Source organism: Rhipicephalus microplus, chromosome 2, assembly GCF_043290135.1.
Source record: "Rhipicephalus microplus isolate Deutch F79 chromosome 2, USDA_Rmic, whole genome shotgun sequence".
Taxonomy (NCBI): Eukaryota; Metazoa; Arthropoda; class Arachnida; order Ixodida; family Ixodidae; genus Rhipicephalus; species Rhipicephalus microplus.
The window spans coordinates 21,909,459-21,931,634 of record NC_134701.1 but is presented as its reverse complement, the minus strand read 5'-3'; the positions used below and the strand labels follow the sequence as shown (position 1 = coordinate 21,931,634).

Here is a 22,176-nt window from a genome sequence, read left to right as displayed (position 1 = left end):
TTCGTTTTCACTGCACACATCGAGACTCTCTAACGCAGCGCTTCCAGAATACAATTCATCAATTTTTTTGCACAGAAAATGAAAGGAACGTTTTGTTTTCTTTCTCTACACACAAGACTATTGTCTTTCGACGACGTTTGCAGTGAAAAATGCAGATACAGGGCCATTTTTTCCCTTCTTGCGCCTGCTCTTACCGTCTATAGGCACTTCCCAGCCGCGTGGCTGTCACAGGTATTTTTTATTGCTGGGCTCTCTTTAGACAGGATTTTAGTCAGTGCGTAAGAGTGGGCCGCCTATATGCCATCCGTTATCCAGCACTTGACTGAGAGTGTACAACACAATTCGAAGTCGTAGAAACTAGATTACAATGCCACGTACCCTCGCTAAATTTACATTCACACAAAGCTGGTCTGGTTATATCTCCTCTATGCAACACTCGTGCTTAGAAACCAAAATAATAGAGCGACAAATTCTGTCATGTCACCAGTAAAGAACACTAAGAAAAATTATTCTTGTTATCGCATTCGCTAAGCTGCGCTGAACTTCACAAGTGGCAATAATCTCGCCTTCGGTGCTTCGGCTTTGGCCTTTAGCCACAAGAACGCTTTTGATGCCGTTTTCGCTTGCCTTCAACAAACGACAGAAATGAGTCTTCAACTAGAGCTTAGTGTATTATTGCTGCAGCAACAGATAAACACTAAAAGTTTTTTTTATTCTTTATAATAATATCTGCAGTCTCGTTCATTGGTAGTCAATATATCGGTTACACCGTCTGGTCCGAACGGGATAAAAACATATATTGCTCTATTTTCGTTTAACGCGCGTTATTTTTCTTTTGGTCATCTTTATTTAACACTGAAAATGTCTCACTATTTCATGTATTCAATTCTTGACTGATCCAACTGAGTGGGTATGAGTCACCTTTGAGGTATCATTATCAACATCGGGCCACTGACATATTCCATAGGCATAGACCATGGCGATCAACGTTCCCGGCCTGGTGGCCATCGTGTTCTTCTACCTGGTAATTCTTGTCGTGGGCATCTGGGCGGGACGCAAAGGTGGTGACCAGATAAAGGGTTCGCAGAGTGCCAGCGTCGGAGAACAGTCGAACATTATGCTCGCTGGAAGAAACATCGGCCTCTTCGTCGGAGTGTTCACGATGACAGGTGCGAATGATGAGGGGTACGCTAATGTGCCTTGCGTTGTGTGGTGGTGATGCACTGTCGTGATAAAGTACGCAGAGTTTTTCAGTGAACTAAAGACACTGGGATGCTATCTATCTATCCATCTATCTATCTATCTATCTATCTATCTATCTATCTATCTATCTATCTATCTATCTATCTATCTATCTATCTATCTATCTATCTATCTATCTATCTATCTATCTATCTATCTGTCCATCTATCTATCTATCTATCTATCTATCTATCTATCTATCTATCTATCTATCTATCTATCTATCTATCTATCTATCTATCTATCTATCTATCTATCTATCTATCTATCTATCTATCTATCTATCTATCTATCTATCTATCTATCTATCTATCTATCTATCTTGCATGCATGATTGCGCATTGCGTCACATCTCCCTTCAATATTTGAAAAAAAAAACACGTTTTGGCATCAGATGTCTCAGTGGTGGTTGGCGATAGGGTTCCTTTTTATGTTGTTCTAGTTTGGTGGTTCCCAGTAAAAGTCGACTGCTATGCTGCTGCTTGTGTTTCACCGAAAGATGGGTCAGCTGGCCAAACTTTCATTATGCAGCACCTCTCCCACAGACGTCCGTGTCTGTGTATGTTGTGTAATTCCTTATATTTTAGTAAACATCGTTTATTGGAATTCGATATTCTCATGTGAACACCAAGGAGTCCGCTAAGGAGTAAGCGCCTGCTTTTCTTTGGCGCACTTCACCTGAAGCCCATCTTCACTATCGATATTGTAGGGTGATACAGAGCAAGCAGCTCCTATAGCACAGCGTTGCAATCATAGTGTAGTGTGTCTTGAAAGAGAGGACGTAATTATTGCGCCACAGACATCGGATTAGTTCGAAGTAGCTTCTAGTATGACATCGTCATGCGGAGTATCAGTTGAGTAGAAAAGCGAAGTGAGGAGGAGTCAATGGGACAGAGAGGGCATTATAGAAAGAGATGAATTATGAATGAAAAAAGAAAACGCCAGAAAGCTAAAGGAAGGTGGAAGAACAAGAAAATGAATAAGTCAATCTGCGTTCGCCAGGCGGTGGGCCGTGACGGCCAGTTTCTCGGGTCACACAGCCGTGAAACTGGTTTTAATTTTTACTATTGTACACGGCAGCTAGAGTGTCCTGGATCCGGTGCAGCAGCTATCGGCCAGAGTGACGGAAGGTTGGAGACACGCAGGTGGCTCAGTGGAGAGGATGATGCTTCTGTGATAAACCATACCCACCTTCGCTTAGCTGTGCATTGCTGAGGCTGTCCCCAGCACCGCTGCACCTTAGCGATTTCAGGGATGTTAAACCTTCTCAGAATATTTTTGAACATTTATTTAATAGGAGAAGAGCTTATATTCCCGGCACCTGATGCCAGACTTATAAATTGTTACGTTTTCATTGGAAATCATGTTTAAAAAAGGTAATTGTCACTCGCATCAGTGAAAGCGAGTTGCCTGAATTTGCCTATAGCTGACATGTTTTGTAGCGACTAACGCAAGCGGCAACGGTGCCGGGTGCCACGTACATCATCTGGCCATTGTAGCGGGAGCAATCACAGTTAACTCGTAAGCAAAAATACTCTGTGCAGCCACCTGGGTCGGCGGAGGGTACATCAACGGCACCGCCGAGGTGGTCTACGTGAGCGGGCTTGCCTGGTGCCAGGCCCCTTTCGGCTACGCCATCAGCCTGGCCATCGGTGAGCCTCCTGTTTACGTTGACAGCAAGGGGCTTTGTGCATATCTCTGACGACTGTCTTTCCACAGTTCTAGGCCTTATGGCTGTCTGAGAGTGCTGCAAAGTTATCGCTCGGCGCAGGGCACCCATTCCTGTGTTGCGCTCGTTAATTCTGCAGATTGATTGATTGATTATTATGTGAAGTTTAACGTCCCAAAACCACCATATGAGTATGAGAGACGCCGTAGTGAAGGGCTCCGGAAATTTCGACCACCTGGGGGTCTTTAACGTGCAACCAAAATCTGAGCACACAGGCTTACTACATTTCAGCCTCCATCGGAAATGCAGCCGCTGCAGCCAGGATTTGATCCCGTGACTTGCGGGTCAGCAGCCGAGTACCCTAACCACTAGACCACCGAGACGGGGATTGATTCTACAGAAATATTGCCTAATTGTCTGAAATGAACAATGGTACACGCTTACGGTAAATGTTTACCTACTAAGAAAGCTTTCGTAAGAGCCTATACATTGAAAAAATAATGCCTCGCTGGCAGCCTACTTTCATCTTTCTGAATAGGGTGCGCTTCCGACCGAAGATACAATAAAGTGCAATGAACACGATAATTGTTAAATAGAACACAAACTATCGCCAGGCCTGCATGGAACGCACGGCATGCTCACAGTGCAAACTGGGAGAAGGGCCATTGTAAGGCACGTTGTAGACTCTCTGGGGGAACGAGTAAAAATACACACGTAAGGTGCCCACGACGCCATAAATCATGGTGGGTACCTTTCAATATTTTTATTACGTAGGTAAGCACTCAGTATTTCATTATTTTTCATTCTGTGGAGAAGTGTGGTACGCGCTCTTCACCGGCAAGTTCTAATGCGCATTTTCTGATGAAGTGGGTGGCGATGAAGAGTAGTGCCTGAACACTTCGTAATGGGTTGGAATCACTGAACGACCAGCTCGTTGCCCTATTCACATTTTGAGATGCCTGGTTCTTCCTCTCTTCTAAGACACCATATTACTACATATCATTTCTTGCTCAACATGACTCCTCTTCAGGGTGTTTTTGCGAAGGAGTTTCATGCTTCAGCTTGCATCTGTGCTTGAATACTTCAGTGTCATTCAGAAGGTCAGGTTCAAATCCTCAGTCGCAGCAATCTTTTTTATTTCATTTTGTCTTCATGCAATGGGGGTCACGAACATAGGCGGTGGCAGCGGACAAATATGGCGTCAAAAGAGGCTGGTGGGATCTCGTAACAGCTGTCTTTGTAAAACAGTAAGGGCCTTTATGGTTGTAGCCAGTGCGCGAAATTCACTTTTATGGCTGAAGCTTCTGAAGACGTATTCACGCGACGTACGAGATTGCGATTCAAGCAAGCAGGCTGCGTACTACGTCATCGCACGTCAGCCGTTCCCGCGTCCTCACTTCGGTTCTCATGGAGCGATTTGCGAAACGACGGAAGCCCAAAGCACGGCTCAGATCCACGGGGAGCAATGCCAAAATTTTCAGTGGTAGTGCGAGTCCTCCCCTGTCGTGTGTATGCTGGCTGCCGAGGTATTCGAATGAAGTTACATGTCACGCGACTCATTCATCTGCGATCACGTCCATCGCGTGAATACAGCTTTAGGACTTTGCCTTATTCCGCGTCCGGTGGCGTTCGTGCTCAAAGCACAGGTGCGAAAACCCCTGTGAAAGCATCCGTGACGTTCTACAAAAGTATCAAAGAGCAAAATAAAAGGTCAAACGATATAGAAAGCCACACAACCATAAAAGCGCCAAAGTGGCTGCACCATCCAAAACATCTGTGAACACACACACACACACACACACACACACACACACACACACACACACACACACACACACACACACACACACACACACACACACACACACACACACGCACACGCACACGCACACGCACACACACACACACACACACACACACACACACACGCAGAAACATTATCAAAAAGCTGTAAACCGTAAAAATGTAAAAGGCCACAACACCACAGAAAATCCGACTATTGACCACGCATCAATCAAAGCCTAAAAAAGAATAATATATAAACAAAAAAACGAAAAGCTCCTAATCAAAACACAACAGAAGGTCGCGTTCCATAATTCGATGTACACTGCTTTGCCCCATCAGCAGTATTCTCTAAATGATTCACATATGCAAGGTTTTCTTTTCATTTTGAACAGCCAGGGTAGTATTTCTCACCGTTCTGCATTTTGACATGAATGATTGCGGAAATTTCATATTTGGTTAGATTAATGTTCCAGCGCTACACGGGCTTTCTTGGTTCAAGCAATACCACGTGTGGACTCATGCCTTGCGGCGTTTGAGGGAAATTAAACTGAACAGCATCTCCTCCTTTGTTCTGCCGTGAAAGTTACCACTACTATATACGTTGAAGTACGAGTTGTTATCTTCTGGTGTTTTACATGCCAAAACCACGATATGATTGAGGCACGCCGAAGTGGAAGGCAGTATCTATGAGGAGAGGCTATCGAAAACCCTTCAAAGTTTTCACTTTTGCATGTGTATGAAAACGCAAGCACATAACCTCCATCCCCTAGAATATTCTGGATACGCTACTGCCGCAGGGCTACGGAAATTTGGGTAGTGTGGCCTTCTTCTAGTTTATGTGTGGTCCAAAGCTTTTAAAGAGGACTACTGTGTCGCTCTCATTATCTTCGTTGTGAATTTAGCTGCGGCTTGTCCGAGATCCTTTGTTCGAAGAGGCCGAACATTGCGATGTATCCAAGTGACCACCAGGAATGCTGCACTGGAATGCATGACGAGTGGAAGCAGTGCTCCGGCCTTGGCTGTGGTCAGGCATCCAATGAGAAACTACAAAACGTATGCGGAAGCGTAATTGAGCGGTACATGCTTCCCCCGATGCTTCAGTTCCCACTCAATCTTGCATTTCTGGCGTGATGTACAGCCAAGAATGTGATTTCTTTTGACAAAAGTTTGCCCACGGCATGCATCTTCCCGTGGTTGCTGATTGCGCAGGAAAACTCTTTTAATCACAGCGCCATCTCTTTGTGGTTATCCTTAAACGTACTAACTATTGACCGTATGCGCATGTTGGGTCACGTTACTGAAATTTCATGAAGTCTATATTCGTGGTGTGGGCGTATGCTGTGAGTAGTATCAATGCTCTTGAATTCGAGGTGACGTTTCTAGTCGGAACGCGCAGTTCGGGCTATTTGGTAATCACAATGTCTGCAAACGGCACCAGAGAAGGTGAAGTATAGGCATTGAGTTTTAGATATAACTAAAATAGAGGCACACAACCAACAGTTCATGTGAGGCATAGACACTAGGGTGAATTATATATTTCGGTGTCCCATTTTCCACAGCATGAAGAACTCCCAGGCTCCCTTTGCATTCATTTAAGGCTGCTGGAAAACAAAAAAATATAGGACCTTCCTGTTATGAATCCTCCCAGAAGGCCGCATGGCCTTCGTGATCAGGCCACCTTTCACCGAGCGACGATGTCATGTGAAGAAGTCAGCATGCGACGTTGACTCACATGACGTCACAAATTTTAGCAATAAGTGACGTGATGTGGTAAAATCATAGCACAATTATTTTGGCGTCGCTCGTGGAGACGCCGACGCCGCAGGACGTGGAGAGTTTTTCTCAAAGTTGAGATGTGGCCGCCCGCATAGCTTCTGGGGTAGGTGGTATCAGCTTAAAAAATTAGTGCCATAAAGTAATTCATGCTGTCTTCGCGTTTGCTTTTCCGAAACGAGAATTGTGGAAAAAAAACGTTTCTATGACAGCGGAACAGGTGTTGTTGATCACTTCGTAACTACGAAGTGATCAACAACGAGCTTGTCTCCTTCTACTCTACGTCCTGTTCCGAATTCCACAGCCACACACTTCAAGAAAATTGGTCGATATTTCATTGCAAACTTACTAAACTCACTTGTACACTTAGTTTTCTTCCAACTGTCTGGGCAAATCAACATAAACTATGTTTCACACAAAAAATGAACCCTAAATAGAGAGAGAGAAAAACTTTTCTTGAATGAAGCTTGTGAGGGAAGGTGGGAGGGTCCCTTATTCTGGAAACCCTCTGGCTTGGACAGCCCGCCGGGCTCAAGCGACGAGTTGATGCTGCTCGACCAGGTCCGGCTGGGAGATTGTAGCCTCCCACGCTTCACTGAGGAGGTCTTGGTCCGCATCTGGTGCTGCTGCTTGTAGTCTGGGGACGCTTACTTTGCACTGCAGTAGGAGGTGCGCCAGAGTGTCTGTCACATTGCTGGGAGGGCAGATGTAGCTGCGCAACGTTGGCCTCATATGGTGCAATAGTGAAAGGCTGGTGAAAAGCTTCATTCGATGCTCCTCTGTACTCCCCCGGTTTCTAAGTGTTGATGAAGGTAGCTTGCTGGTTAAGAGAGCCACGCAGCTTTGCTTGAAGTTCTTGAAGTAACTGGTGCTCTATGCCCTCATAGTTGTGCATGATCCGCTGAATTGTATTTCTTCGATTAGCTTTGGTGAGGGTGTCGTCGATCAGGGCTCGAAGAATGCGCCAAGTCTTCTTTGTGCTCAATATCCCTTGAAGATTGTTGCAGAAGGACCGCCAGCTCTGGCTCGCAAGGTTTTCGGCGTACTCATGTGCCTGCGTGGTGAGTACGGCGAGGCGGCGCTTCAGCTTGCGGTTGAGCTTTTGCCGTTGCCATCGTTTAATAAGCGATCTTCGAGCTTGTCTTAGGTGAAAGAGATGACTATCGAATGCCGGATTGTCCTTGTTCAAGTGTATTGTTTTGGTATGTCCATCAGCAACACTTACAATACTGTTTAACCAGGCTTCAATGTCTTCGATAGTTGATTCATCATCAAGGTCATTCCTGTAGGTGGTCCAGTTCGTGAGCCGAGCTTTTCCTGTCTTGAGCGAGTGGTGTGCCTGTTCGACCTCTATTTGAATAATGTGACGGTCGCTCGCTAGAGTGTCCGGTAGCCTTATCCACGTTGCGTTGTGCACGTCTCCAGTAAACGTGAGATCAGGATTAGTATCCTTTGACACGCTGTTGCCTACTCGGGTTGGATGGAGCAAGTCATTCCACAGCATCAGACCGTGTTGCTGTGAAGCGTCGTGAACACGCGCCCCCTTCTTGGTGGTGCTGTGATAGCTTCAGGCTGCGTGTGGAGCATTGAAGTCTCCAACCAATTGATTGATTTGATTGATTTGTGGGGTTTAACGTCCCAAAACCAAAGTCGCCAACCAAGACGAGTTGGTTGCCGTTAACCATTTGACGGAGCTCTTAGTTGTTAGTCATGGAAAAAAAGCTACTTCTTCCTTGACACACGACACAAAGTATCAGATAGTAGCCCCCAGAAATTCTGAAAAATCTTGCAACCTAAGCTACCTGAAACTATCATTGTCGCAGATCATAATGACTTAGTGACCACTGACCAAGAGTGCGCCAATGCGTTTAAGGGCACGTTTTCATATGTCTTTACAAATGAACCTGCCAGCCCTGGCCGGTACCGGCTGTTCACCTGTACTTTGTTAGGCCACCCACCGAATTCACCGAACATGGCGTAATGCTAATAATAAAAAAACTGAAGTTATCTTCAGCTTCAGGTGTAGACAGTATCAATTATATACTGTTAAAAACACAAAATATGCTTGCGCATCTTACTTTAAACAAATTTTCGCTGAGTCCTTAACATCCTCCAGTATTCCCATAAACTGCAAGAGTGGGCATGCCATTCCGATTTACAGATCGGGAAATGAAAATTCACTTCTTAACTACCAGCCAGTATTGCTTACAAGTGTACCCTGAAAAATAATGGAGCGCGTTATCTACACCCAAATCATGCGCTTCCTAGACCCCGTTCCTTTCTTTCACCCTGTCTAACATGGCTTTCGCAAAGGCTTATCGTGCGAGACGCAGCTTGCTATCTTCACCCATGACTTGCACATTAACCTCGACAGAAACGCTCAGGTTGACGCTATTTTCCTCGAATATGCAGAAGCATTTGACAAGTTACCTCACAAACGGCTATCAATAAAACTATCCCGTTTGAACTTGCCCCCAAACACTCTGAACTGGACTGCTGAATTCCTCTCTAACCGTCATCAGTCAGTGCAATCGTACATCCGCACCCCTCCCGTAACGTCTGGCGACCAGCAATACAGGGACCTTGGTCTCCTGTTCTTCCTTATCTACATTAACGACCTTTCCCTTCATGTTTCTTCTTACATATCTGTCTGTTTGATGATGACTGTGCCTTATACCGCGCAAATAATAACTACCCTGACCACAATTCCTCGCAAGACGACCTTAACACTGGTGTAACGACTGGCTAATAACCCTTAACCCTAATAATTGTAAAGTAATAGGTTTCAGCCACTGCCATCAGCCCTCCCATACGTAGAACACCAATAATACTCCCTTAGAAAAAGTAGTCTCACTTAAGCACCTTGATGTCACCCTTTCATGTGACTCAGATTGGTATGTTCATGTGTGGTGCATTTCTGCTTCAGCTAACTGAACCTTGGGATTTCTAAAACGCCATTTACGTCATGCACCTACTCACGTTAATCTACTAGAATATAAAACACTCGTACATCTGAAATTTCAGTACGCATCGCCGACATGATCCCGACATTAAGCACATCTCATCATTGCACTCGCGCGGCAAGATTCATTCATTCATCGTACTCTTATCACACAAGCCTGTCACTGCTGAAAGCACGATCCGGCTTAGAGTCACTGTCATTCCGGCACCACATTGATTCAGTTATCTTTTTTCACTTTTCACAAGTTCTATCATAGCTCGCTTCATCAGGCATTTTACATTTCGGCCACTCCCCTCCGCCTTTCCCTTCGCACTGAGCATCAGTTACTAGTAGCCTGTTCACGCAGCCGCACTACTACCTTCTCAGCGTCCTGCTTTTTTCGTTCATCAACTGTGTGGAACAGCCTACCCGTTCTGTCACTGATATCACTTTCCCATCATCATTTGCTGAAAAGCTTGAACACTAATTTATTCTTATATTTATATGTGCCTACTAGTTTGTCGTGTCTCGAATCACCGAGCGCGCGCCACGCCACGCTCTTAGAGTGAAACGGACACTGCAGACGCGGTCGGTACTAACCAAACATTAACATACATTTAAATAACTAATTCGAAACGATGATATCGTCCACTGAATTGATACATCAATCGTTATCAACACGCTAGTACATCCGGATACAATATTACCATACGCTCAATACAATAACACGACAAACACACAATAACATGACAAACACAATAAAACACCCAAGGTGGCGTCGCCAACGCTTGACTTACTACGAGAGCCCCCGGCACGCAGCCCCCGGTGCCGAGCACCGGGGACCCACGCTAGAGACAACCGTTCGCGGCAACCACCACGCGCTGAAGAGCCTCGCTCTCAACTCTCGCCCACCGCCAAGGCTTGCCTTTTGCCAGGGGTCACACTGGCGCTACCATTCTACCGACCATGACGATCATAGTAGTGCTCACCGCGAACACAACGCCATCTATCGCCTGGTGATCGTAATCGGAAATGCGGCTTTTGGACGAGACACGCGCGCCACGAAGCGCAAACAACTTTACAGAAGGTGTCAGCACCCACACAAGTTATATGCGTATGTGGTTATTGTGAATATGTTATGAATGTATATATTATTGTTTATGTATTTGTAAATATATGTTAATGTGTACATATGTCGCTACAATTGTCAGCCCCTCTTGAGGGGTCCTTTGAAAAATAAACGTGAAGTAAAACAGGTGGCGAGTCATGCTTTCACAACGCAGGCGGCAACCTGTTCGCGGTGAAGATGCGCAATGCCGGCTACAAGACGATGCTGGACCCTTTCCAGAAGCACTTCGGAGCCCGCATGGGGGGCCTACTTTTCCTCCCAGCCCTCTGCGGCGAGGTGTTCTGGTCAGCCGCCATCTTAGCTGCCTTGGGTAAGTGAGGAACTGCGCGTCGACATGGTCTTTTTTGCGCCAGAAAAGCTCGCCAAGTTATGTCCGCGTATTTGCAATGGCAAGAGACGCGGTTGCGTGAAAAAACATGAGAATGCCTTCGTAAAATGTTCCATGGGAGTTGTATACTCCATTCCTTTTTCCTGCGGTAACGTGTACATTGGCATTACCGAGCGATGCCTCAATGACCGGCTTAGGGAGCATGCGCTAAAGGTTAAGAAAAACGAGGATAAGTACGCACATCTTGTGTCGCATATTGCCGCATGTGGGTGTGAACCACGATTTTCGGATACAAGGATTCTTGGGAGAAGCTCAAATTTATCAGCACGTTTGCTGTTAGAAGCATATTATATAGAAAAGAATAAAGATATATGTGTCAGCGAGCCATCTTTGGTGTTGCATCAACAAGAAATATCTTTCCTTGATGCGAGGGTTTAGCGATTATATCTCCTTTTCGTGTTAACCCCCCCTTTTTTTTACTTTTTTTACTTTTTTTACTTTTTACTTGTTCCTAGTGGTGTGGTGACGCCATGTTGGTTTTCTACTGGCGCAGTTCTGATAGTTTGTGCCTTTGCGCATTTCGATGTACGTATTTAAGAAGGTCAGTTAGGAGCAATAAACAGTTGGTAGTGAGCGCTGCGTGTCGTGTGTGTTGCTCTGGTGTAAGTGTGTGTGCTTGTGTGAGTGTTTGCGTGAGTCGAGGTTGCGCCAAAATTTCTAAGTATATGATGTATAACCAACTAGCCCAACAACAAGTTTTATTAAGCTATATTTCTAGTGCAATGGGCCCCTCTTTTTATGCTCCTAATGTGTCTGCGAAGATTGACCTTCTTATGGGCTACATCAGTGAAGCCACATGCAGAGCAAGGATTTCCGCCTTCTGCATCCGGAAAGCCATCACACCAGAAGAAGTAAGTGCCTTGTTTGGGTGTGTGAGACCTTCTTGGGGACACGTGAAAAGAGTGCTCAAAATTCTTAGAGCGGAATTGTGGCGCCAAGTAAGGCTGCTCTATGATTGGCTTCGTGTGATTCTTCAATGCGAATACCCTGAACAACTTGCGGCTTATAAACTCGGGAAAGTCAAGCGTCGTATAGCTCAGACAACTGAATCTAGGTGGAGGAGCGTGTTGACCCCCCTTCTGAGGCTTCAAGGTAAACGGAGAAGAGATAATTATCAGGACCTCGTTGTTCTCGGGGGTGCAGTGCTACCTGAAGACATTGAAAAGCTTCTGCGAAAAGGACCAAAGTATGCATGCACACCAAGTGTTTCCGCCCATGACCTGGTAGGCCTGAACAGGGACCTGTCATCTAAGGCCAACCAGGACCGAGAAAGATGCCTGCTGGACGGTATGGACTGCCTCACGAGGTGTGCAAGCCAACTTCCGGACAATAGCGGTAGCAGAAGACTGAGTAGTGTGGTGTCTTTTTTCAAGAAGCTGAATTTGATGTTAGTACAAGCCGACAAGGAGGGTGGTTTCGTTGTTTTGCCACAGGGTGTTTACAATGAGAAAGCGATTAGCGCCATTGACAAGAACTTTTTACCTGTTAAAAAAAGTGCTGTACGCGTTAAATCTAAATTCACCGCGTTCTGTAGGGAAGTAGGACTTCCTACGCTGGCTGGAACCTTAGCTAGTAGCAAAAGCACTAACTTGAACGTCTTTTTTTCCGCTAAAACCCACAAAGTGGGCATTCCCTTCGGAACCATTGTTAGTGAAAATGGTTCATGGCAGGGCAACGTTAGCAAATTCCTGTTAAGCAAACTAAAGCCACTCAGTGTTAGTGACCCGTTTCGCACTAAAAGCTCTAGTGATGTCGCAGATTTCATACGGAATAACCAGCAGATTTCCTTTGCTTTCTCAGTAGATGTTGAAGACCTGTTTTATTCGGTACCTCATGATAAGCTTTTGACTTCGGTCCGACAGTGCATAGAAGATAATGGTGACGTTTCTTTTATGAATAATGCGGGCGTATCTGTTGAAAACTTTTTAGCACTTTTAGAATTTTATCTTAACGTTACTTTTATTACTTTTAACGACAAGCCCTATCTACAACGACAAGGCATCTGTATAGGTTCTTGTGTCGCCCCTGTTCTTACTGATATTTTTTTAGCAGATGTAGATAGGACGTTGGATAAATTTTTAAGGGGGAATAAGGTTTTGAAGATTTTTAGATATGTTGACGATTTTTTAATTCTTTTAGACAAGCGGGGGCCATATACACCCCCCAATTACTTTTTAGATTTTCAAGTAGACGCCTGTACTTCAGTGAGTGTGCGTGCGGATGAGGTATCATATGAAGTGCAGCGTTCTTATTGTGAACATGTGCTTAGTGTTTTTAAAGATCATGGACGCGGACTTAGGTTCACTACCGAGGTACCCACAGAGGCTTGTCTCCAGTTTTTAGACCTCAAGCTACTGTGGGGTAGTGAACACTTTTGTTGGGTGTACCGGCCTAGAGTGAAGAAGGGACTGTTGCCGTATGATTCTGCACACTCGAAATTAGTTAAAAGAGGTATTGCTTCGCTATGTCTAGAATCCTCGTTGATTAAGTCGTGTCCACACCACATGCGTACTAGTTTTTATGAACAGATCAGCCGATTGACGGCGGCGGGCTTCCCTTCGTCGGTCCTAAACGCGGTCGCCGAGTCACTACTGCAGAAGATGAAACGTGGAACACAAAGGGATAGAGCTACTTGGGATCCTTCGGGTTCCAAGCTTCAAGTCGTGCCTTACGTGCACAAGCTCTCCCATAATATTAAGAAGGTTGCTGCAAGGCATGGTGTGGCTGTGGTCTTTTCTGCGCCAGAAAAGCTCGCCAAGTTATGTCCGCGTATTTGCAATGGCAAGAGACGCGGTTGCGTGAAAAAACATGAGAATGCCTTCGTAAAATGTTCCATGGGAGTTGTATACTCCATTCCTTTTTCCTGCGGTAACGTGTACATTGGCATTACCGAGCGATGCCTCAATGACCGGCTTAGGGAGCATGCGCTAAAGGTTAAGAAAAACGAGGATAAGTACGCACATCTTGTGTCGCATATTGCCGCATGTGGGTGTGAACCACGATTTTCGGATACAAGGATTCTTGGGAGAAGCTCAAATTTATCAGCACGTTTGCTGTTAGAAGCATATTATATAGAAAAGAATAAAGATATATGTGTCAGCGAGCCATCTTTGGTGTTGCATCAACAAGAAATATCTTTCCTTGATGCGAGGGTTTAGCGATTATATCTCCTTTTCGTGTTAACCCCCCCTTTTTTTTACTTTTTTTTTTTTACTTTTTTTACTTTTTTTACTTTTTACTTGTTCCTAGTGGTGTGGTGACGCCATGTTGGTTTTCTACTGGCGCAGTTCTGATAGTTTGTGCCTTTGCGCATTTCGATGTACGTATTTAAGAAGGTCAGTTAGGAGCAATAAACAGTTGGTAGTGAGCGCTGCGTGTCGTGTGTGTTGCTCTGGTGTAAGTGTGTGTGCTTGTGTGAGTGTTTGCGTGAGTCGAGGTTGCGCCAAAATTTCTAAGTATACGACATGGTCGGGTGCTTGCCATGTCCCACCTGCAGCTTCAGGTTAGGCCAGAAGGCTCGTTGAAGACAACGCATTTTGCACAGCCCCGGGATATTCCTGACAAGAAATTTCTAGAAGGCGACGCAATTTATACACAAAACGCCGCATCAATTAGTAGTCTATCATCGAATCGATGCCCATCTTACGCAACACTAAATTTCTTTATTAACATATTCCATCTCATTTAGTAACAAAAAGTCTATAGCACGGTGGTTCGGTAGCATCCATGATATAGAATAGATAAGTGCGACTTCGTAATACGAACACCTAATTTGGTGCGATTTAATAAATGTGCACCGTAATAACGGGAACTACAGATAATTTTTGTGAAGAATGCCCAAATGAATAAAAAAATAAAATGAACATTCAGTGATCTGTACTTCTGAACCAAACATCTGTCAAAGACATGATCAAGTTAGAGAGGGATTGAATTTTTTGGGGGACACTGACAGGCGGGGTTTGTGTACTATCACTTTAATCATTAGCAATTTCACAAGCTTCAAGAATGTGTCAAATAAGGGCAAGCAGCCGCAGTCTCCACACTGAGTGCCCAAATCACCTGAGGTTAGTAATGTGATTCTCTTCCAGTGTCATGCCAGTCTGACGTGAACTACACCGAACGTTTCGGCAACAACACCTAGAAGAAGACAAAAAAAAAACTTGCGAGCATAACTTACGAAATGTTTGCGGAGCTTCGTAGTGAACGTGTTCTTACTGCACTCTAAAAGAACCTTTTTGATTAAGCTCACCAGGTGCTCAGTACAAGAACTGACCACGCCAACTGCAGAGTAGAGCTCGCTGTTGCGCTACTTGGTGAACATACGAAATAAATAGTCAATTTCGTGCCAGAACTAAAGGGTTCCCCTTGATTCTTGTGAGATTGTGGGTGACGCATTGTGGTTGGACGGAGTGTCTGTTGAAAAAGGGTTGGAAACATTTTGGGCTAGCAATGAATTTAGGCTTGTACATATGCGGATGTGGTGGCCATATTTCGTACTGATAAATAAACTTGCAAGACATTGTCAAGGTAGCTGCAGGTTACCAACGTGTCGCATTTTGCCAAATTAAAATGTGACCACTGCAACCATACTAGAAGTCGCGTGTCTTGTGCCTGGAGGCAGTGCACCAAAAAGGTGGACCTGTAATTATACAAGATGACGCAGATGCGAACATTCAATTCCCAGTTGCTTGGCGAGAAAAACAAGATGCAGTTGATATTGTCATGTGTCGATAACCTAGAGGTCGAAGAAAAAGAGGACGGGTTGTCTCCTGTTCGCGCCATTTTATACAGAAAAGTAAGCAGTACTCTTGATTCTGAAATCATTTTTCTTTTGGAGCTTCTTCTCTGGGTCACAGAAACAGGAACATCTGCATAGCAGTTCGCGAATTCCTTGAAAACATATGAACATTTTCTTGTTAGGCTATATATTCCAAAAGGAAATGTAGTTCTTCAACATTCACTTATTCTTTATTAATTTAGATTAGTAGTTATGTGCCTACTTTCTTTGTAGTGACTTTATTATTGGTGAATTTCATATTATCCAGAAATCTTTTTAGCTCAATTTGATTATTCACATTCCTTTATTAACAATATACTATCATCATCATCCTCATCATCATCATCAGCCTGACCACATCCACAGCAGGACAAAGGCCTCTCCCACGTTCGGCCAGTTAACCCGGTCCTGTGCTTGCTGCTGCCAATTTATACCCGCACACTTCTTAATCTCATCTGCCCACCTAACCTTCTGTCTCCCCCTAACCCACTTCCTTTCTCTGGGAATCCAGTCAGTTACCCTTAATGACCAGCGGTTATCCTGTCTACGCGCTACATACCCGGCCCATGTCCATTTCCTCTTCTTTATTTCAACTATGATATCCTTCACCCCCGTTTGTCCCCTAATCCACTCTGCTCTCTTCTTGTCTCTTAAGGTTACACCTACCATTTTTCTTTCCACTGCTCGCTGCGTCGTCCTCAATTTAAGCTGAACCTTTTTTGTAAGTCTCCAGGTTTCTGCTTCATAGCTAAGTACCGGTAAGATACAGCTGTTCTTACCTTCCTCTTGAAGGATAGTGGCAATCTACCTTTCATAATTTGAGAGTGCTTGCCGAATATGCTCTACCCCATTCTTATTCTTCTAGTTACTTCAATCTCGTGGTTCGGCTCTGCGGTTATTACCTGCCCTAAGAAGGCATAGTCTTTTATAACTTGAAGTGCACTATTACCTATCTCTAAGCGCTGCTCTTTTTCGAGGTTGTTGTACATTACTTTCGTTTTCTGCAGATTAATTTTAAGACCCACCTTTCTGCTCTCCTTGTCTAACTCCGTAATCATGAGTTGCAATTCGTCCACTGAGTTACTCAGCAATGCAGTGCCATTGGTGAAGCGCAGGTTACTAAGGTACTCTCCATTAACTCTTATTCATAACTGTTCCCATTCTAGGCTTCTGAAAACCTCCTGTAAGCACGCGGTAAATAGCATTGGGGAGATTGTGTCCCCCTGCTTTACACCCTTCTTGATTGGTATTGTGTTGCTTTCTTCATGAAGCACTATGGTAGCAGTTGATCCCCTGTAGATTTCTTCCAGAATGTTTTTATATACTTCATCGATGCCCTGATTCCGCAATGTCTGCATGACGGCTGATATTTCTACTGAATCAAACGCCTTCTCGTAATCTATGAAGGCTCTGTATAGTGCTTGGTTATATTCTGAGCATTTCTCAATTACCTGATTGATAGTATGAATGTGGTCGTTTGTTGAGTAGCCTGTTCGAAATCCTGATTGTTCCTTTTGTTGATTGAATTCTAATGTTTTCCTTACTCTGTTAGCAATTACCTTTGTATATAGCTTGTATACTACAGAGAGCAAGCTGATTGGCCTGTAATTCTTCAAGTCCTTGTCATCTCCTTTCTTATGTCTTAGGGACGCGGCGATGGCGTAGTGGTTAAAGCATCCACCTCGCACGCAAAAGGTCCGTGGTTCGAATCCCGGTGCCGCGCAGTTCCCAACGGGATAAAAAAAAATCCGCGTGGTGATGGAACTGCATTAAGAGGCCTGGGGTGCGGCCTCACCGGTAACCACCGCCGGAAACGCACTCCCTCACCAGAGAAGGATTGGCCACCCTGGTGCAGTATCTGGCCACTACCTTCCACATGCATACGTCAAATAACACATTATACTAACCACCGGTTTAATGGCTGATTCTTCGTAGTGGGTACGAGCCAGATTAGGCAGAGGCAAGCAAGCAAGATGGCTGTAGTTCCGATCAGTTTTTGCAAATATTGTAAATACACCCATTTTCGACGCACACCACAGAACTTCGCAGTGTGCGTATTCACGAATAATCCACCTGAAACAAGATATATTCGGAAAAGACTCTGGGAATAAGTTACAACCAACAACATGAATGAAAAACACCACGTTAGATTGTACTTTGATCAGTTAATTGTGGATGGTAAAAAATATAGGCAGGACAAAGAAAAGAAATAAAAGTCGTTCACATTGTAAAAAATTACCCATGCCAAAAAAAGGAGGGGGGGGGGGTCAAATACAATATCTGATTACGCTGACGGTCAACTGCAGAAGCGTTGCCAATAAAGCTGATGACCTCGAGGCTCTTATCGATTCTGTAAAAGCTGATGTAGTATTCGAAACTGAATCATAGCTGAACCACTCTATCGGATATAGCCAGGTTTTTCCGTGTGACTTTGCTGCTTATCAAAAAGATAGATCACGCGCGGGCGGGGTGTTTTTGTTTTAAGTCGTCGCTTTTTAAATTGATTTGAATTAGATTTAGGTCGTGAAGAAGTAGAATCAGTGTGGTTGAAAGTTGCTATGCGAGACAATTCTTCGTTCGTAGCAGGTATATTTTATCGGTTTTTATATTCGTCCGTAATCGCGTTAAAACCTCTCCATGATATTGTTTTAGAAGCTTCTTGTGACACGTTCATTTTAGCGGGAGACTTTAACTCTTCTGGCTTATCTTGGCATGACGGAACTTGTGGAATGATAGCGGTGACAATCCTAAACCTTGAGATGAAACACATTGTAGGTTATTGTGGGCTAATCCAATGTGTGACTGCTCCCGCATGAAATACATCGGACCTTTTTTTTTGCAACTCTCCAAATATCGTGAATTCAGTAAATGTCGTACCAGGAATAAGTGAGCACCATGCAGTCGTCACCGTTTCCCAAACAAAAAATAGAAAACGAACGAAACAGAATACAAAATTGGTGTACCTATATGCCAGAGGTGATTACGCCAGCATATCAAGGAAGCTTCTCGATCATAGGCCGCTTTTTGAATGCCGCTTTTTGATGACTGTGACGTACAAGAATTGTGGTTTAAGATCAAGCAAAAAGTCAAAGAGCTTACTGAAACCTAAATTCCCAGTGCCAAAAGCGGTACACTCGAAAAGTGAAACAAACCATGGATGACTACGCGTATCTTAAGTATAGTATGGAAAAGAAGGCGCATATATTTGAAATCTATATGGACTGAATGCCGATGTAACTTTGAAAGCTTCAATGATGTGACTCGATAGTTCAAGCTCAATATAAAGGGGGCTGAGTGGCACGATTTTGAAAAACTCGAAAACAAAAACAATTCAAAGGCGTTCTGGCAGTGTATAAAAGGCTATGAGCAGACCCCCCCCCCCCCCCCCCCCCCCCAAGAATCATCATAACTGCCTTCATTAATGAGGAGTTGTTATGACACTGAGAAAGCTACCTGTCTAAACAACTATTTCATTTCCGTATACTTGCCGAAGTATAGTTCTAGTGCTTCGCTATGCACAAATTCCGTGCCGAAAATACAATCAGTAGAGTTAAGTGTCAATGGAATCAGGGCATTACTCAACAAACTTACAGATACTATGGCAATCGGACCGGGCGGAATTTCACCTCGAGTGCTGAGTGCTGAGTCAATTTCTCTTTATCTGAACGTGATCTAAACAAAGTCTTTGTCCTCCGGTGCCTTCCCACATGAGAGAAAATTGCACATATATTACCTATTCATAAAATAGGGTCCAAGAAAGGCGTAACCAACTATAGATTTGTTTCACTTACATCCATACTCTGCAAGTTATTAGAACATATTCCGTATAAAGAACTAGTGGCACATTTATACGAATAACTTGCTGGCGTCTCAACAACATGGGCGTCGTAAGGGCTTATCTTATACAACACAGATAGTTTAATTTCACCCCCATGACTTAGTATCCGGAATAGACAATGGCGGATAAATCAATTGCCTTTTCTTGGACTTCCAAAAACCTTTCGACACTGCATCGTATTCTTTTCTTTTAGATAAGCTTGCAGCTCTAAACGTGGACCGCGAAGTTCTGGTGTGGATAGAAAATATCCTCTAAGGGCGCCAACAGCGTGTTGGCGACCTGACGAAATCAAGTTTGTAAACAATGACGAAAAATCAGGTTTTGTAAACATCACTTCAGAGGTGCTATGGGGCTCAGTCCTAGGACCACTTTTATTTTAATATAAATAAATGACATTTGCTTAAGAATTGATTCTAATAAACAGTTCTTTGAGATGACTGTGTATGTACAGGAAAAATAGAAACAAAAGTGGCTTCGCCCTGCTTCAAAGCGACTTCTCTTCCGATGGAGGCGGAAATGTTGTAGGCCCGTGTACTCAGATTTGGGTGCACGTTAAAAAACCACAGGTGGTCAAAATTTCCGGAGCCCTCCACTACGGCGTCTCTCATAATCATATGGTGGTTTTGGGATGTTAAACTCCACAAATCAATCAAATCAATCAAATCAATCAATCAAAGCGACTTCTCGCGCATTCAAGAATGGTGTTCAAGGTGTAAAATGACATTAAATGTCAATAAATGCAATTCATGTTACTTTCACGCATAAAAAACCAAGTTAGCTTTAGAGTATGTAATGTGCATTAGTATAGTAACAAAAAATCCGCATTATAAATATTTAGGTGTGACTTTTTAGCCGGCTGTTCATGGAATGCACACGTTGAATCATTTGTGGCGAAGGCCATCAAGTCACTAAATTTCATACAGCGCAGTCTGATCCATGCACCGGAATGTTTAAAATCAACGGCGTACTCAACATGCATTCGCCCTATGCTTCATAAACTTGTGCCGTATGAGACACCTAGCAAAGTACTTTAGATTACGAACTTGAAAAACAAAACAAAACAAAAACAAAACAGAGCTGCAAGTAATGTCTTAAGTCGGCCTTCAAGAAATGACAATTGCACCAATATGAAAGATGAACTACGATGGTTCAGAAAAAATTCCAGCCAAAAAATAAGGAACGCAGGAAACGAAGAAAGAGACAGGAAAGCGGCGAGACTTCCGACTGTTTATTCACGTGCGCGTGGCTCAAGTATATGTACTCATGCGGTCACACTTTCAAGCTACAATCTCTTAACCGAATTTGCAAAATACACTAGACAGACGCACAATCGCTCAATGCAATCTTTGCCATACTAATCGATCAAGATTACAATTTGCAATGTGAAAATCTTCTAGCACTTCACGTGCCAATTTTGCATGGGTTTTGCCCAAAATCATGATTTTGTTCAGTGCTGGCTCACATTTACACTGTTTACTATGAATGGCTAAATGGGAGCCTGTTCCTTTTTCAATCAATTTAAAATGTTCCCAGGCCCTAAAATTCACACAATGAATTCGGCCTATGTACTTGAGTCACGCGTACGTGAATAAACAGTCGGTAGTCTCGTCGCTTTCCTGTCTCCTTCTTCGTTTCCTGCGTTCGTCACTTTATTGGCCGGATATTGTTTATAGCCTAAAAACTAGTGTTGTTAGAACTAGGATGGCAATTAATTTTATCGCGTCGAAAGAAACTGTGGCTAAAGCTCTTGTACCAAATATTTCATGGTAAAACCGGCATTCTAAAAGAAAAGTGCCTTCACAGTCCTCATTATACCTCTTCGCGAAATAATCGTTGTTTCGAGATTTCAGAGTACCATACCAGATCTAATTTGTATGCTAATTTGTATTTTGTTCATTCTATGGATTAGTGAATGCAATCACTTTTCAAATGAACAAGTGTGCTGTATTGATGACGATGTGCTTTTCTCGACATTGTAACCCTCTGCGACAGAGCCTATCGGCTAAGTAGGGTAATGTTTGAATAAAAATTAAGAATGTTGACAAGTAGTCCGTTGGTCCACCCTCTCCTCTCCTCTCTTTCCCCGCTATGCCAACCGAACCCAGCCACGTCGCTGTTACTCATCTGCGGGACCCTGGAACTTTCTGCGGCACTCATGAAGTGCACGTCGAAAAGTGGCTGGCTGAATACAAGCATGCCAGTGCCACAAACTAGAGTGCTAGAAAGTATGCGCCTCCGATTTTTAACGTCTACGTGAAAACCAGGCGCCAAGCAGACGCGACAGAAGATGGCGCAACAAAGAAACAAGCATCAGCAAGCATCCTCGAAAGAATTACCGCTACGACGACCATCTTCCTTGGATATAAAATTGAGCGACTCGTAGCAATATCTCGAAGGGGCGTGGTTGATTGATTGATTTGTGCTATTTACGTCCCAGAAGGACCATATGGTTATGAGAGACGCCGGAGTGGCGGGCTCCGGAAATTCAGATCACCTGGTGTTCTTTAACGTGACCCAAATCTGATCACACAAGCCGAAACGTCTTTTTAACTTTTGCGTATTTAACCTTGGTCGGCGTTTGTGTTATTTTGCACTAAGCCTACAGCATTTTCGACTCTTTCGAAAATGTGGTCA

General features: G+C 44.0%; 1 protein-coding gene across 1 annotated transcript in view; it reads left to right on the top strand.

The window, feature by feature from the left end:
* The first annotated feature begins 976 nt into the window (after window positions 1-976).
* LOC119169931 (high-affinity choline transporter 1) overlaps window positions 977-22,176 on the top strand; it is a 192,944-nt gene continuing 171,744 nt past the window's right edge. Inside the window, exons 1-3 of the mRNA XM_037420928.2 lie at window positions 977-1,169; window positions 2,787-2,894; window positions 10,694-10,849. Coding sequence (XP_037276825.2) covers window positions 977-1,169; window positions 2,787-2,894; window positions 10,694-10,849 — 457 coding nt within the window. The remainder of the gene's footprint in view (window positions 1,170-2,786; window positions 2,895-10,693; window positions 10,850-22,176) is intronic.